The sequence below is a fragment of the Ranitomeya variabilis genome, chromosome 6 (genome assembly GCF_051348905.1).
Source record: "Ranitomeya variabilis isolate aRanVar5 chromosome 6, aRanVar5.hap1, whole genome shotgun sequence".
Classification (NCBI taxonomy): domain Eukaryota; kingdom Metazoa; phylum Chordata; class Amphibia; order Anura; family Dendrobatidae; genus Ranitomeya; species Ranitomeya variabilis.
The window spans coordinates 569396499-569414519 of NC_135237.1; the positions used below are offsets into that span (position 1 = coordinate 569396499).

Here is an 18021-nt window from a genome sequence, read left to right on the forward strand (position 1 = left end):
CGTGTGGCAGTTCCTAAGAAAGGACACGAAAAGAGAACTGTATTGTAGAGAGGGTGAGAAGAAGTCATAGCAAAGGAGTGGATACCAGAAGGAGTTCTGCCCTGCACAGGCTGCCTCCTTCTGAGGCGCAGGAACCCGGTAGCCGGAACGCCGAGGGAGCAACAGTTCTTTATGCCTTGCTCCAGAGACCGGCAGGACAGCTAATTTCACTTTACTGATCCGCCCCATACCCAGGAGGCATGGTGGCACCCACGAGAGGCCGGGGCATGATAGAGTCCCTGTAAAAAGCCTCAAGCCACCGGTCATACAGGTTTGTCCTATCCATCTGGGGGACAGAGAGAGAGACATAACATCTACAACATCTGTGAGGACCTTATGAGAGGCTCAGCAATAAGGTACTACAACACCACGGTGCTAGAGGAAGGCTACTGATTTCCACCTGGATAAGGGGACTCTGGATTTCCCTCCAAACTGGCCGGACTCTGCCTGCCCTGTGGTCCGTACCCTGGACTGTGGATGCTGAAGCCCTCAGTAAAAGGTAGAGACTGCAACCTTGTGTCCTCATTCTTCACTGCACCTCACACCATCCACCATCTACACAATGGGAAGCCCTGGGGACACACTTCACCTGTGGGAAGGTATACCATCTAGCTGCCATAACATCACCCCAGCGGACCCCTTAAAGCAGCGTCGGTCACCCTGGCCGAATACCACAGGTGGCGTCACGAACATTTCCCCTTTAAAGACCTTTCTTTCTCGCCTCATTGGGGGACACAGGTAACCATGGGTGTATGCTGCTGTCACTAGGAGGCTGACACTATGCAAATAAAGAAGAAGTAACTCCTCCCCAGCAGTATACACCCTCCGACAGGCACCAGGCAACTCAGTTTTTGCTTAGTGTCTTCTGCGCCGGAGTTCGTGGCGTGGGAAGGAGGACTTCTTCCAGGACCCTCTACTCTACAAGGGATCCTGATGTGTTCCTCAACTCCAGGTAGGGAATCTTCAAGCAACAGTACGGACTACCATGTAGAACCCCCCTCCCCCGGGCAAGCGATCTCCTAGGGTGTCAGTTCTTACTGGGCCTCTCTTTAATAGGGGAGTGTGCTGCAGCACCGCCGTTTTCGGGCGCCGGGATGCGCTATCGCCGCAGGCTGGCTTTCCCTTTTTCCATCCTTTTCATTCAAACTGCGTGTGCGTGCGCCCGCCATTTTTCCCTCCCGGCTTTTTTTCTTCTTCTCCTTCGTTCGGCGCACGCCCCCTTGTGGCGCCCGACATTAAAACGGCCAGAAGTTCAGCGCTCTTGGGGGCGTTCCTTATGCATTCCCCCTTCGGCGCTTGAGCACGCCCACAGCGTCGCGCTGTCTCCGCGCTCTTTTCTGCTACTTCCTGCTCCCTGTCAGCGTCTGCTCACCGCGTTGGACAGAGGAATCTCGGGGGCACACAGGCAGACTCCTGAGGCTACCGCTGTCGCTGTCCTTCAGCAGGCTCAGCGCTACTACTTACTCCTCCCGGCAGTACTTTCGCTCCTGGACAAGGTAATATCTCCACCTATGTCCGACCCCACTCCGACCTTTGCCACTACGGCCATCCATTACGCTTGCGCTCACTGTAAGAAAAAGTGAGCCTCAGGTCAGCCTTCTCCCTTCTGCCCATCCTGCGTTCCTCCCACCATGTCAGTCCCTCAGGAAGCCCCTAGGTCTCGGGATGAGTGCACCCCCCCTCCCCCGGAGTGGGTTGTTGCTATGTCTCAATCCGTGTCTGACCTGACTAAGGTTTCTCAGTCCCTGGTCCAGGCACTTGAACGTATCCCGCTTCTCTCTAATGCCACCAGTGCCACGAACGCCTCGCACAGCGATTCGCTCGCACCTGTCCAAGACCCTCACAGAGGCCGACCGGACAAAAGAGACAGAAAAAGGACCTTGTCTAGATCCTCTTCCAGTTCCCTGGACTACACCGGAATTCCCCTATCTGCCCGTTCCCCCTCCTCGCAGGCGGACGTCGGGTCTGACCTATCCTCTCAGTCGAAATCTGACTCTGATGCAGATCAGACTTCCGAAACACAGGAGATGGTTGATAGCCTTATTTCGGCTATCATTCAGACGCTTGATCTTAAGTAGGTTGAAGCGAGCTCTCAGGACATCTCCGTTGCGTTTAAATGGATTAAACGTCCCTCTAGAGTTTTTCCTAATCACAGGGAGTTTGACAACACTACCGCTACACACTGGGAAAACCCTGGTAAGCGTTTCCCTGGCAGGAAACGGATAGACGTGTTATACCCTTTTCACTCCGACCTTGTCTCCAAATGGTCCGAGTCTCCTAAGGTCGACCCGCCCGTCTCCAGGCTATCCTCGCAGACGGTTCTGTCTATCCCGGACGCGGCTTCCCTTAAGGACCCCACGAACAGATAATTAGCATTAGCAAAATCGGCATTTGAGGCTTCCGGAGCCTCCCTTTGCCCTAGTTTTGCCTCGTCCTGGGTAGCCAAGGCTGTGTCAGCCTGGGCCAAAACCCTGCGCAGGGGTATTTTGGCCTCTGCTCCTGCTGAGGAACTGTCTGATTTGGCGGATCAGATTTCTCTTGCAGGAAAATACCTCATGAATGCCTCCCTTGATGCAGCGGCTTGCTCCACCAGGGCTAACAGCAACATTGTGGCCATTTGCCGGATTCTCTGGCTAAAAGCGTGGAACGCTGATCCCGCTTCTAAAAAATCCCTCACTGGTCTGCCCTTTCAGGGTTCTAGACTCTTCGGCACGCAGCTGGATCAAATGATCTCGGACGCTACGGGTGGTAAGAGTACCTCCTTACCCCAGCCTGTTCCTTCAACAGGAGGGGCCCCCAGTCCTTTCGTCCCTTTCGGTCCTTCGCCTCCTCAGGAAACCCCAACCAGGACCGTTCTTCCTCACAGGGGGACCGAAGGAAACCTTCTTTCAGGACTCCACCGCGCTGGAGAGCCAAGAGCCACCCCGCAAAATCATCTGGATCTCGGGGCCACAGGTTTTCTAATAAATGACTGGTTGCCCCCACCTGGAAATCTCTCCAGGGTGGGAGGCCGGCTTCTTCTGTTCTCAGAGGTTTGGCTATCGGTGATCGACGACGCCTGGGTCAGGGAGATCGTCACGTCAGGCTACAAAATAGAATTTTCTTCGCCCCTAGGAAGTCGTTTCCTGCTCTCTCGTCCTCCCAAACAGCCCTCTCATCTCCCAGGGCTTCTCCAGGCCGTCGATTCGCTCCTCGCCTCAGGAGTCCTAGTTCCGGTGCCTTATCACGAGCGGTTTTCGGGTTTTTACTCAAACCTGTTCGTGATTCCAAAAAAGGACGGCTCTCTCCATCCAATTTTGGACCTCAAGCGGTTAAATCGCCATCTCCGGACTCGGCGCTTCAGAATGGAATCTCTACGCTCGGTGGTCGCGTCCATGGAACCAGGAGAGTTTCTGTGTTCCGTGGACATCCGAGATGCGTACCTTCACGTTCTTATTTGCGTAAGGCATCAGAGATTCCTCTGGTTCGCGATCCAGGATCGTCATTACCAGTTCACGGCCCTCCCTTTCGGTCTGGCGTCGGCGCCCAGGGTCTTTACGAAGGTCATGGCAACTGTCATGGCCATCCTACGTTCAAAGGGGATTCTAGTAATCCCATACCTCGACGACCTCTTGATCAAGGGTCCATCTCGTCGGGATTGCAGCCAGAGCCTCCAGCTTACTCTGGACACGCTTCTTCGCCTCGGCTGGATAATCAATTACCAGAAGTCTTCCTTGATTCCATCTCAGCGTCTGGAGTTCCTGGGCATGGAATTCGACACCTCTCAGGCTCAGGTCTTTCTCCCCAAGGAGAAGTTCCTTGCTCTTCGTCGGGGGGGGGGGGGTCAGAGCACTAAAGAGCCCGAATCCTCCGTCTCTCCGCCTCGCCATGAGGGTTCTGGGGAAAATGGTCGCTTCCATGGAAGCAGTCCCCTATGCATAGTTTCACTCTCGTCCCCTCCAGCTGGCCCTTCTGTCGGCCTGGGACAGGAATCCACTTTCCCTGGACCGCCCGTTTCGCCTCTCTCCCAGAAGTGAAACAGTCTCTCTCTTGGTGGACGCTGTCCACCTCCATTCTGCGCGGGAGGTCATTTCTTCCTCCCCTCTGGCAGGTTATCACCACCGACGCCAGCCTCCAAGGTTGGGGAGAGGTTTTTCTCCACCTCACGGCCCAGGGCCGCTGGACTGCTCAGGAGGTGTGCCTCCCTATCAACCTCTTGGAAATCAGAGCCATCTTCCTAGCCCTCATCCGCTGGGAGTCCCTCCTCTCGGGAAAGCCGGTCCGCATTCAGTCGGACAACGCCACAGCCGTGGCTTACATAAACCATCAGGGAGGGACTCGCAGCAGGCAAGTCATGATGGAAGTGGCAAGAATTCTCCGTTGGGCGGAGGGTCACATTCCCTCTCTGTCAGCCGTCCACATCCCAGGAGTGGACAATTGGGAAGCCGACTTTCTAAGTCGCCAGGGCATCGTAGCGGGCGAGTGGTCTCTTCTTTCCGCAATCTTCAGCCAGATTTGCCAGCGATGGGGCGTCCCAGACGTCGACTTGATGGTCTCCCGGGCAAACCACAAGGTTCCCCAGTACGTCTCCAGATCTCGGGATCCGAGGGCCGTCGGATGCGACGCTCTCGTCATCTCGTGGACCCAGTTCCAGATGCCCTACCTGTTCCCACCCCTCCCCTTGATTCCAAGGGTCATAAAAAAGATCAAGACAGAGGGGGTCCCCGTACTCTTGGTAGCTTCAAATTGGCCTCGCAGGGCCTGGTATGCGGAACTGGTGAACTTGCTATCGGACGTTCCGTGGAGGCTTCCGGATCGTCCGGACCTTCTTTCGCAGGGGCCCCTCTTCCACCCGAATTCTCGGTCTCGGAATTTAACTTTATGGCCGTTGAGGCCGCAGTCGTGAAGGGCGCGGGTTTTTCTCATAGCGTCATCCAGACGATGATAAGAGCGAGAAAATCGGCTTCCTCGCGTATTTACCACACATGTTGGAAGGCCTTTTTCCGGTAGTGTCAGGACAACAATTTGTTTCCTATGACTTTTTCCCTTCCATCTCTTCTCAGTTTCCTTCAAGCGGGTCAAGATTCGGGTCTTTCCCTTAGCACCTTGAAGGGTCAGATTTCCGCTCTATCCATTCTTTTTCAAAGAGACCTGGCCTCCCTGCCTCAGGTGAGGACCTTCATCCAGGGGGTCGCTCATATAGCTCCCCCTTATCATCCTCCTGTCGAGCCTTGGGATCTCAACCTTGTGTTAGACGCCCTCCAGCGTGCGCCTTTTGAACCGATTCAGGACATTTCATTCTCGCTTCTGTCTTGGAAGGTAGCTTTCTTGGTCGCCATCACCTCCATTAGAAGAGTGTCGGAGCTGGCGGCATTATCCTGTTGTTCTCCCTTTCTAGTCCTACACCAGGACAAGGTGGTTCTTCGACCGGTTCCTTCCTTCTTACCGAAGGTAGTCTCGGCCTTTCACATCAATGAGGACATTGTCCGCCCTTCCTTGTGCCCTTCCCCGGTTCATCCCTTGGAAAAATCCCTTCACAACTTGGATGTGGTCAGGGCTATCCGGATTTATCTCGCCAGAACTGCCTCTTTTCGTCAGGCCGATCCTCTGTTCATCGTCTCGGAAGGGCACCGAAAGGGGCTCCCCGCTTCCAAGTCCACAATTGCTCGTTGGATCCGTTCGGCGGTTCTGGAGGCATACCGTGTCCAAGACAAACAGCCTCCTTCGGGGGTGAAGGCTCACTCTACCCGGGCTGTGGGAGCTTCCTGGGCAGTTCGTCACCAAGCTTTGGCCTCGCAAGTTTGCAAGGCCACAACGTGGTTATCCATTCACACCTTTGTCAAATTCTACAAGGTGCATACTCAGGCTTCTGCGGACGCGAGCCTGGGTAGGAAGATACTGTGGGCGGCGGTTTCTCACCCGCCGACCTAACTCTTCTTTTTCTGCAGAATATCCCGCCCTAGGGACTGCTTTTGGACGTCCCATGGTTACCTGTGTCCCCCAATGAGGCGATAAAGAAAGAGGGATCTTTGGTTCTTACCGTAAAATCTCTTTCTTGGAGCCTTCATTGGGGGACACAGCACCCTCCCTTGAAGTTGTACCGTCTTGGCCAACGGGCCGTTGTTGTGGGTTGGTACATAGGTTGAGTTTTATATTACCTGTTCCTTCTACTGCTTTTGCACCAACTGAGTTGCCTGGTGCCTGTCGGAGGGTGTATACTGCCGGGGAGGAGTTACTTCTTCTTTATTTGCATAGTGTCAGCCTCCTAGTGACAGCAGCATACACCCATGGTTACCTGTGTCCCCCAATGAAGGCTCCAAGAAAGAGATTTTACGGCAAGAACTAAAAATCCCTCTTTCCCTTTTACATGGACGTCCCAGGGCCACGGACAGGGTCAGCCACCATGACATCCCCCTTGAGAACCGAAGGACCCGGTATACCGAGTACCCTGCTGCCCTGACGGGGCGATCCCGGTATATGACATGCATTATTTCTGGGCAGGGTTAGGGCATTCCCAGGACTCAAATGTCCAATATTGGCAAGCATGAAATTAAATATTTATTATACATCCTCCATTCTCTGAGTCTTCCTCTGTGCTGCACCTTTTTACTGGAATGATCTTCCTGGTTTAGTCAAATAACTTATTCCAAAATTATAGACCGTGAGTGCGAAGCCCGGGTGGACATGTTGATGCGACGTCGTGTCTGCAGACCCTATTTGTCTGTGGAAGTTCCCCCTGTGTTCTCTGTTTTCTCCCTCAGAGCTGAAGGGAAGATCAAGCATTGCCGCATCCAGCAGGAGGGGCGCCTCTTTATGCTGGGGAGCTCAGCCGAATTCGAGAGCCTTGTAGACCTGGTCAGTTACTATGAGAAGCACCCGCTGTACCGAAAGATGAAGTTACGCTACCCCATCAATGAGGAGGCGCTGGAGAAGATGGGGACGGCGGTGAGTGTCCAGCTAACTCTGTCCCCCTGCTTGTGGATAGAGGCTCTACCCGGGTGACTGGGGGGCTGCACAACTCCTAATATGTGGATTGTGACTGGAGGGGTTACCATGTTCCCATGATCAACATTGCAAAGTAACGACCAGTTATTACTAAAGATTCTAGAATGCCTTAAACTGCGCAGCCTAAAATGAGTCTTTTCCAGGACCTGGACTACGGGGCGCTGTACGAGGTCCGGACCCCCCATCTGTACGTGGAAGCTAATAAGATGCCAACATCCAGGGTAAGAACGGACATAAGACATTATAGTGACCCGTCCGCAGTGTCCATACTGACCCCCGACACGGTGAGGTTTACAGACGTGTCCACTGATCTGTTCACAAATGTGTCTGTCCCCCCAGTGCATGGTGAAAGCGCTGTACGACTACAAGGCCCAGCGCGAGGACGAGCTCTCCTTCTGTAAGCAGGCCATCATACACAACGTGGACAAGCAAGATGGCGGCTGGTGAGTGCCTCACAATATCTCACCTGCAGTCCTATGTAACACTACAGATAACACAGTGATAGCTCCCTGAGTACAGATAATGTAGCAGATGTCACCTGCAGTCCTATGTAACTCCACAGATAACACAGTGATAACTCCCTGAGTACAGATAATGCAGCTGATGTCACCTGCAGTCCTATGTAACACCACAGATAACAGTGATAACTCTCTGAGTACAGATAATGTAGTAGATGTCACCTGTAGTCCTATGTAACACCACAGATAACACAGTGATAACTCTCTGAGTACAGATAATGTAGTAGATGTCACCTGCAGTCCTATGTAACACTACAGATAACACAGTGATAACTCCCTGAGTACAGATAATGCAGCTGATGTCACCTGCAGTCCTATGTAACACCACAGATAACAGTGATAACTCTCTGAGTACAGATAATGTAGCAGATGTCACCTGCAGTCCTATGTAACTCCACAGATAACACAGTGATAACTCTCTGAGTACAGAAAATGCAGTAGATGTCACCTGTAGTCCTATGTAACCACAAATAACAGTGATATCTCTGAGTACAGATAATGCAGTAGATGTCACCTGTAGTCCTATGTAACCACAAATAACAGTGATATCTCCGAGTACAGATAATGCAGTGGATGTCACCTGTAGTCATCCCTTGTAAGGCCAGTACTGGTGTGATCTGTCGTCTGTGTGCATGTGCCATCCATGTGACGTCCGTGTGACATGTATGTAAAGAAATGCAGCATAGAAATGAAAGAGTGTTAGGTATTAAAGATGTTCAAAGATAGAGACTGCGATGAGGAACATGGTAGATAGATAATAGATACAAATATGTAATTGTGCTATATAATCAGTGTTTGGTGCCTTTTTTTCTTTATTTGTTTTTTTTTTTTTAAACAAATTAATTAAAAAAAAGAATGACGTGGGGTCGCCAGTAATATTTAGAACCAGTAGAGGGAAATCCGATGGCTGGGGGTTGATCTTAATATTCTGGGAAGGGATCAATAGCCCTAAATGTTCCCAGGCCATTAATATCAGCTCATAGCTGTTTGCTTAGCTTTTACTGGTTTATGGGGGAGCCCAGAAAAAAAATGATGTAGGGTTCCCCTATAAATTTTGACCAGCAAAGGCTAAACAGACAGATATTAAAAGTCTGGGAAGAGGCCATGGATATTGGTCCCCTCCCAGACTAAGAACATCAGCCCCCAACCTCCCCAGAAATGGCACATTCATAAGATGTGTCAAATCTGACGCTTAGCCTCATTCTTCTCACTTGCCCTGATGAAGTGGCAAGTGGGGTAATAGTTTTGGGGTTGATGGCAGCTTTGTAATGTTGGCTGGCAACAAGCCCAAGGGTTAGTAATGGAGAGGGGTCTAGAAGACTCCCCCATTACTAACCCCATAGTTATATATTAATAAAGACAGAGTAAAGTCCTTTAATTGAAATGAGTACTCCACACACTTTTTCTCCTATTTATTACTGTAAAATAAAATGTAATAAAACACCATATTCCTCACCTGTCTGCCGATAATCCATTTGTTCCATAAAGAGCCCAACTCGGCTACATCTGGATGCATAGCTGAGCAGTGACATGATGCAACCGCTCAGCCATGAGCCCAGGACACACTGAGCTGAGCGTCAGAGCACAGCTTCAGTGACCTGTACTGATGTCATTGAGGTTACCTCTGGTCACAGGGTGCGGTTCCCACACGGTTGGGCTCTTTGTGGAACAGATGGATTATCGGTGGACAGGTGAGGAATAAGGTGTTTTAGTACTTTTTATTTTACAGTAAATAAATAAATAGTAGTCTTTATTACTATATCCCTATGGGTTTAGTAATGGGGGTGTATTATAGACACCTCTCCATTACTAACCCGTGGGCTTGATGTCAGCCAACATTGCAAAGCTGACATCAACCCCAAAACTATTACCCCACTTGCCACCGCACCAGGTCAGGTGAGAAGCGCCAGATTTGGCACATCTCATGAATGCGCCATTTCTGGTTTGGTTGAGGGCTGATGTTTTCAGTCTGGGAGGGGGCCATTATCCAAATAGCCTTTGCTGGTCAGCATTTATAGGGAGACCCTAAGTCATTTTTTTCTGGGCTCTCCGTAAACTAACCAGTAAAAGCTAAGCAAACAGCTGTGAGCTGATATTAATAGCCTTGGAACATCCAGGGCTCTTGGCCCCTTTACCAGATTATTAACATCGGCCCCAAGTATTGGCTTTCCCTCTGCTGTTTATGAAAATTATGTGGGAGCCAATGTCTTTTTTAAAAAAAAAAATGTATTTATTTATACATTATGTACAATCACGGTGCTTAATGCAACTCCCATCATTGTCACCTGGCCGTGCTGATCACAAGGAGACCAGGCGACAATTATGAGCGCTGCCTTCAGTCACCGGCGCCTGGGAACAGTGCGAACTGTACGGCTTTTACTAGGCACCGGTGCGTGTCATGCATCCGTGTGTCATCAGTGTGCTGCTTGCATTTTGTCCATGGTGCTGTTACAAAAACTAACATATCTGCAGGTTTTTCATACGGACACATGGTCCATGTGAAAAACCTGACATGTACGCACCACTATTGTATACAATGAGTGTGTCCGTATTCGTGGTCCTTCAAAAACAGACCACATGCGGACATGAAAAACGGACGTGTGATGGGGCCTAACACACATGGAGATGTCCGCTCTGTGTGGTCGGAAATATTAGTTACAACCCCGCTGTTCCCCCTCTGACCTGCAGGTGGCGCGGTGACTACGGTGGGAAGAAGCAGCTTTGGTTCCCGGCGAACTACGTGGAGGAGATGAGTGCAGCGGTGACCTCGGAGCAGGACGATACGGTCAGATGCCCCCTGAGATGAATACACTTGAGTTTTGGGGGCTTCGCTTGCTGACATCTTACCTCTCTGCCCCCAGTCCTTGTTCTTCGGTCAGTCTGCAGAGAACAGCCCGCTGGGGAACTTCCTGAAGGGTTTTATAGACGTCCCATCATGCCACATTGGTGAGTACGGAGGGGGGCCTCACACAGATCGCAGAAATCCGGGGTCCGTCATAGATCTCATGACTCCATGATTGATCGTCTCTTCCCTCACCTTAGTTTTATCGAAGGAAGGTCGCAGCCCCCGGCCCCACATGTTCACCATCCACTCCCAGCAGATGTCCCACCCCTCACAGGCGCTGGACGTGGCGGCCGATTCTCAGGAGGAGCTGAACGACTGGATCGCAAAGATTCGTGAAGCCGCACAGAACGCCGATGCCAGGGTGAGACCACCGATAAAGCCTTTGTGTGCACTCTGTACCATTGGGGACACAGAATTGGCAGGAACCCCTCCTCGTCGTCCTGCTTCTGACAACAGCCTTCTTGACAAGTTATAAGCAGAGTTGTCAGATCTCGACTTCCACAGACACGCAGTTCCTGAGCCTCATAAGGAAGAATGTAGGAGCCCCCCAACCTGCACCGCTAGGGAAGAACATAGAAGCCCCAAAAACTGCAGTGCTATGGAAGAATGTAGGAGCCCCCCAACCTGCACCACTAGGGAAGAACATAGGAGCCCCAAAAACTGCAGTGCTAGGGAAGAATGTAGGAGCCCCCAACCTGCACAGCTAGTGAAGAACATAGGAGCCCCAAAAACTGCAGTGCTAGGGAAGAATGTAGGAGCCCCCCAACCTGCACCGCTAGGGAAGAACATAGAAGCCCCAAAAACTGCAGTGCTATGGAAGAATGTAGGAGCCCCCCAACCTGCACCGCTAGGGAAGAACATAGAAGCCCCAAAAACTGCAGTGCTAGGGAAGAATGTAGGAGCCCCCCAACCTGCACCGCTAGGGAAGAACATAGGAGCCCCCAAAACTGCAGTGCTAGGGAAGAATGTAGGAGCCCCCCAACCTGCACCGCTAGGGAAGAACATAGGAGCCCCCAAAACTGCAGTGCTAGAGAAGAATATAGGAGCCCCAAAAACTGCAGTGCTAGGGAAGAACATAGGAGCCCCAAAAACTGCAGTGCTAGAGAAGAATGTAGGAGCCCCCCAACCTGCACCGCTAGGGAAGAACATAGGAGCCCCAAAAACTGCAGTGCTAGGGAAGAATGTAGGAGCCCCCCAACCTGCACCGCTAGGGAAGAATATAGGAGCCCCAAAAACTGCAGTGCTAGAGAAGAATGTAGGAGCCCCCCAACCTGCACCGCTAGGGAACAACATAGGAGCCCCAAAAACTGCAGTGCTAGAGAAGAATGTAGGAGCCCCCCAACCTGCACCGCTAGGGAAGAACATAGGAGCCCCAAAACTGCAGTGCTAGAGAAGAATGTAGGAGCCCCCCAACCTGCACCGCTAGGGAACAACATAGGAGCCCCAAAAACTGCAGTGCTAGGGAAGAATGTAGGAGCACCCCAACCTGCACCGCTAGGGAAGAAGATAGGAGCCCCAAAAACAGCAGTGCTAGGGAAGAATGTAGGAGCCCCCCCAACCTGCACCGCTAGGGAAGAAGATAGGAGCCCCAAAAACTGCAGTGCTAGGGAAGAATGTAGGAGCCCCCCAATCTGCACCGCTAGGGAAGAACATAGGAGCCCCAAAAACTGCAGTGCTAGGAAAAAATGTAGGAGCCCCCCAACCTGCACAGCTAGGGAAGAACATAGGAGCCCCAAAAACTGCAGTGCTAGAGAATAATGTAGGAGCCCCCCAACCTGCACCGCTAGGGAAGAAGATAGGAGCCCCAAAAACTGCAGTGCTAGAGAAGAATGTAGGAGCCCCAAAAACTGCAGTGCTAGAGAAGAATGTAGGAGCCCCCAACCTGCACCGCTAGGGAAGAACATAGGAGCTCCAAAAACTGCACCGCTAGGGAAGAATGTAGGAGCCCCCCAACCTGCACCGCTAGGGAAGAATATAGGAGCCCCAAAAACTGCAGTGCTAGGGAAGAATGTAGGAGCACCCCAACCTGCACCGCTAGGGAAGAACATAGGAGCCCCAAAAACTGCAGTGCTAGGGAAGAATGTAGGAGCCCCCCCAACCTGCATGCACTGCTAGGGAAGAAGATAGGAGCCCCAAAAACTGCAGTGCTAGGGAAGAATGTAGGAGCCCCCCAACCTGCACAGCTAGGGAACAACATAGGAGCCCCAAAAACTGCAGTGCTCGAGAAGAATGTAGGAGCCCCCCAACCTGCACCGCTAGGGAAGAACATAGGAGCCCCAAAAACTGCAGTGCTAGAGAAGAATGTAGGAGCCCCCCAACCTGCACCGCTAGGGAACAACATAGGAGCCCCAAAAACTGCAGTGCTAGAGAAGAATGTAGGAGCCCCCCAACCTGCACCGCTAGGGAAGAACATAGGAGCCCCAAAAACTGCAGTGCTAGAGAAGAATGTAGGAGCCCCCCAACCTGCACCGCTAGGGAACAACATAGGAGCCCCAAAAACTGCAGTGCTAGAGAAGAATGTAGGAGCCCCCCAACCTGCACCGCTAGGGAAGAACATAGGAGCCCCAAAAACTGCAGTGCTAGAGAAGAATGTAGGAGCCCCCCAACCTGCACCGCTAGGGAACAACATTGGAGCCCCAAAAACTGCAGTGCTAGAGAAGAATGTAGGAGCCCCCCAACCTGCACCGCTAGGGAAGAACATAGGAGCCCCAAACCTGCAGTGCTAGAGAAGAATGTAGGAGCCCCCCAACCTGCACCGCTAGGGAACAACATAGGAGCCCCAAAAACTGCAGTGCTAGGTAAGATTGTAGGAGCACCCAACCTGCACCACTAGGGAAGAACATATGAGCCCCAAAAACTGCAGTGCTAGGGAAGAATGTAGGAGCCCCCCAACCTGCATGCACCGCTAGGGAAGAAGATAGGAGCCCCAAAAACTGCAGTGCTAGGGAAGAATGTAGGAGCCCCCCAATCTGCACCGCTAGGGAAGAAAATAGGAGCCCCAAAAACTGCAGTGCTAGGGAAGAACATAGGAGCCCCAAAAACTGCAGTGCTAGAGAATAATGTAGGAGCCCCCCAACCTGCACCACTAGGGAAGAAGATAGGAGCCCCAAAAACTGCAGTGCTAGGGAAGAATGTAGGAGCCCCCCAAACTGCACCACTAGGGAAGAACATAGGAGCCCCAAAAACTGCACCGCTAGGGAAAAATGTAGGAGCCCCCTAACCTGCACCGCTAGGGAAGAATATAGGAGCCCCAAAAACTGCAGTGCTAGGGAAGAATGTAGGAGCCTTCCAACCTGCACCGCTAGGGAAGAACATAGGAGCCCCAAAACTGCAGTGCTAGAGAAGAATGTAGGAGCCCCCCAACCTGCACCACTAGGGAACAACATAGGAGCCCCAAAAACTACAGTGCTAGGGAAGAATGTAGGAGCACCTCAACCTGCACCGCTAGGGAAGAACATAGGAGCCCCAAAAACTGCAGTGCTAGGGAAGAATGTAGGAGCCCCCCCAACCTGCATGCACCGCTAGGGAAGAAGATAGGAGCCCAAAAAACTGCAGTGCTAGGGAAGAATGTAGGAGCCCCCCAATCTGCACCGCTAGGGAAGAAGATAGGAGCCCCAAAAACTGCAGTGCTAGGGAAGAATGTAGGAGCCCCCCAACCTGCACAGCTAGGGAAGAACATAGGAGCCCCAAAAACTGCAGTGCTAGAGAATAATGTAGGAGCCCCCCAACCTGCACCTCTAGGGAAGAAGATAGGAGCCCCAAAAACTGCAGTGCTAGAGAAGAATGTAGGAGCCCCAAAAACTGCAGTGCTAGAGAAGAATGTAGGAGCCCCCCAACCTGCACCGCTAGGAAAGAAGATAGGAGCCCCAAAAACTGCAATGCTAGGGAAGAATGTAGGAGCCCCCCAACCTGCACCGCTAGGGAAGAACATAGGAGCCCCAAAAACTGCACCGCTAGGGAAGAATGTAGGAGCCCCCTAACCTGCACCGCTAGGGAAGAATATAGGAGCCCCAAAACTGCAGTGCTAGAGAAGAATGTAGGAGCCCCCCCAACCTGCATGCACCGCTAGGGAAGAAGATAGGAGCCCCAAAAACTGCAGTGCTAGGGAAGAATGTAGGAGCCTTCCAACCTGCACCGCTAGGGAAGAACATAGGAGCCCCAAAACTGCAGTGCTAGAGAAGAATGTAGGAGCCCCCAACCTGCACCGCTAGGGAACAACATAGGAGCCCCAAAAACTGCAGTGCTAGGGAAGAATGTAGGAGCCCCCCCAACCTGCATGCACCGCTAGGGAAGAAGATAGGAGCCCCAAAAACTGCAGTGCTAGGGAAGAATGTAGGAGCCCCCCAATCTGCACCGCTAGGGAAGAACATAGGAGCCCGAAAAACTGCAGTGCTAGGGAAGAATGTAGGAGCCCCCCAACCTGCACAGCTAGGGAAGAAGATAGGAGCCCCAAAAACTGCAGTGCTAGGGAAGAATGTAGGAGCCCCCCAAACTGCACCGCTAGGGAAGAATGTAGGAGCCCCCCAACCTGCACCACTAGGGAACAACATAGGAGCCCCAAAAACTGCAGTGCTAGGGAAGAATGTAGGAGCACCCCAACCTGCACCGCTAGGGAAGAACATAGGAGCCCCAAAAACTGCAGTGCTAGGGAAGAATGTAGGAGCCCCCCAACCTGCACCGCTAGGGAAGAAGATAGGAGCCCCAAAAACTGCAGTGCTAGAGAAGAATGTAGGAGCCCCCAACCTGCACCGCTAGGGAAGAACATAGGAGCCCCAAAAACTGCACCGCTAGGGAAGAATGTAGGAGCCCCCTAACCTGCACCGCTAGGGAAGAATATAGGAGCCCCAAAACTGCAGTGCTAGAGAAGAATGTAGGAGCCCCCCCAACCTGCATGCACCGCTAGGGAAGAAGATAGGAGCCCCAAAAACTGCAGTGCTAGGGAAGAATGTAGGAGCCTTCCAACCTGCACCGCTAGGGAAGAACATAGGAGCCCCAAAACTGCAGTGCTAGAGAAGAATGTAGGAGCCCCCAACCTGCACCGCTAGGGAACAACATAGGAGCCCCAAAAACTGCAGTGCTAGGGAAGAATGTAGGAGCACCCCAACCTGCACCGCTAGGGAAGAACATAGGAGCCCCAAAAACTGCAGTGCTAGGGAAGAATGTAGGAGCCCCCCAACCTGCACCGCTAGGGAAGAAGATAGGAGCCCCAAAAACTGCAGTGCTAGGGAAGAATGTAGGAGCCCCCCAAACTGCACCGCTAGGGAAGAATGTAGGAGCCCCCCAACCTGCACCACTAGGGAACAACATAGGAGCCCCAAAAACTGCAGTGCTAGGGAAGAATGTAGGAGCACCCCAACCTGCACCGCTAGGGAAGAACATAGGAGCCCCAAAAACTGCAGTGCTAGGGAAGAATGTAGGAGCCCCCCAACCTGCACCGCTAGGGAAGAAGATAGGAGCCCCAAAAACTGCAGTGCTAGAGAAGAATGTAGGAGCCCCCAACCTGCACCGCTAGGGAAGAACATAGGAGCCCCAAAAACTGCACCGCTAGGGAAGAATGTAAGAGCCCCCTAACCTGCACCGCTAGGAAAGAATATAGGAGCCCCAAAAACTGCAGTGCTAGAGAAGAATGTAGGAGCCCCCCAACCTGCACAGCTAGGGAACAACATAGGAGCCCCAAAAACTGCAGTGCTAGAGAAGAACGTAGGAGCCCCGCAACCTGCACCGCTAGGGAAGAATGTCGTAACCCCCCAACCTGCACCGCTTGGGAATAACATAGGAGCCCGAAAAACTGCAGTGCTAGAAAAGAAGGTAGGAGCCCCCCAACCTGCACCTCTAGGGAAGAACATAAGAGCCCCAAAACCTGCAGTACTAGGGAAGAATGTCGGAGCCCCCCAACCTGCACCGCTAGGGAGGAACATAGGAGCTCCAAAAACTGCAGCGCTAGAGAAGAATGTTGGAGCCCCGCAACCTGCACCACTAAGGAAGAAGGTAGAAGCCCCCCAACCTGCACTGCTGGGAGGAACTTGGGAGCCCCCCGACCTGCACCGCTAGGGAAGAACTCGGGAATTCACCTTTAACCACTTAAGGACCGGCCAATTGTTCCTTTTCTTCCCGTTTTTTTTTCCAATTTTCGTTCAAGAACCAGAACGTTTTCATGTTTTCTTCCTAGTCTCCGTATAAGGATCACTTTGTGCGGAACTAGCTGTAGTTTTCAATGACTCCATTCATTTTTCAGCCTCCTGTAGTTCTCCTTTCCCAAATGTGCGGAAACCTATAATCCAGAGCCAGAGTTGTGCTGGCAGACGAGAAGGGACAGGAGGGGGATGCAGCTGCAGTGACATCATGTCTTCTGCAGGGGAGGGGCAAGAGCAGGCAGGAGACATCTCATTGGCTGAGTGCAAAAAACACAGCTCTGACATCACAGCACACGGCTCCGCGGCTCCAGCACATCACATACACAGATGTAATGTGCGGGTCATGTGTAATGTGACGTCCGGCTCTTACAGATGCAAGAAGGGAAGATCATGGAGCGAAGGAAGAAGATCGCGCTGGAGCTGTCGGAGCTCGTGGTCTACTGCCGCCCTGTGCCCTTCGATGAAGAAAGTAAGAGAACAGATACTGTACTACGTTCTCATAATTATATAGATATGTACACACAGTATATACTGTAGATATATATATATATATATATATATATATATATACACTCACCGGCCGCTTTATTAGGTACACCTGTCCAACTTCTTGTTAACACTTAATTTCTAATCAGCCAATCACATGGCGGCAACTCAGTGCATTTCAGCATGTAGACATGGTCAAGACAATCTCCTGCAGCTCAAACCGAGCATCAGTATGGGGAAGAAAGGTGATTTGAGTGCCTTTGAACGTGGCATGGTTGTTGGTGCCAGAAGGGCTGGTCTGAGTATTTCAGAAACTGCTGATCTACTGGGATTTTCATGCACAACCATCTCTAGGGTTTACAGAGAATGGTCCGAAAAAGAAAAAAAATCCAGTGAGCGGCAGTTCTGTGGGCGGAAATGCCTTGTTGATGCCAGAGGTCAGAGGAGAATGGGCAGACTGGTTCGAGCTGATAGAAAGGCAACAGTGACTCAAATCGCCACCCGTTACAACCAAGGTAGGCCTAAGAGCATCTCTGAACGCACAGTGCGTCGAACTTTGAGGCAGATGGGCTACAGCAGCAGAAGACCACACCGGGTACCACTCCTTTCAGCTAAGAACAGGAAACTGAGGCTACAATTTGTACAAGCTCATCGAAATTGGACAGTAGAAGATTGGAAAAACGTTGCTTGGTCTGATGAGTCTCGATTTCTGCTGCGACATTCGGATGGTAGGGTCAGAATTTGGCGTAAACAACATGAAAGCATGGATCCATCCTGCCTTGTATGGAGCATCTTTGGGATGTGCAGCCGACAAATCTGCGGCAACTGTGTGATGCCATCATGTCAATATGGACCAAAATCTCTGAGGAATGCTTCCAGCACCTTGTTGAATCTATGCCACGAAGAATTGAGGCAGTTCTGAAGGCAAAAGGGGGTCCAACCCGTTACTAGCATGGTGTACCTAATAAAGTGGCCGGTGAGTGTATATATATACACACCTCCTGGCTGATATGTA

The 18021-nt window shown here is 51.8% G+C and overlaps 1 protein-coding gene across 2 annotated transcripts in view; it reads left to right on the forward strand.

The window, feature by feature from the left end:
* The window catches only part of LOC143783104 (1-phosphatidylinositol 4,5-bisphosphate phosphodiesterase gamma-1-like), a 141948-nt gene that overhangs the window by 111106 nt on the left and 12821 nt on the right, over positions 1–18021 (forward strand). For both annotated transcript variants that reach the window (XM_077271364.1, XM_077271365.1), the window contains 7 exons: positions 6780–6963; positions 7167–7244; positions 7363–7466; positions 10230–10326; positions 10403–10487; positions 10584–10747; positions 16893–16989. In XM_077271364.1, coding sequence (XP_077127479.1) covers positions 6780–6963; positions 7167–7244; positions 7363–7466; positions 10230–10326; positions 10403–10487; positions 10584–10747; positions 16893–16989 — 809 coding nt within the window. The remainder of the gene's footprint in view (positions 1–6779; positions 6964–7166; positions 7245–7362; positions 7467–10229; positions 10327–10402; positions 10488–10583; positions 10748–16892; positions 16990–18021) is intronic.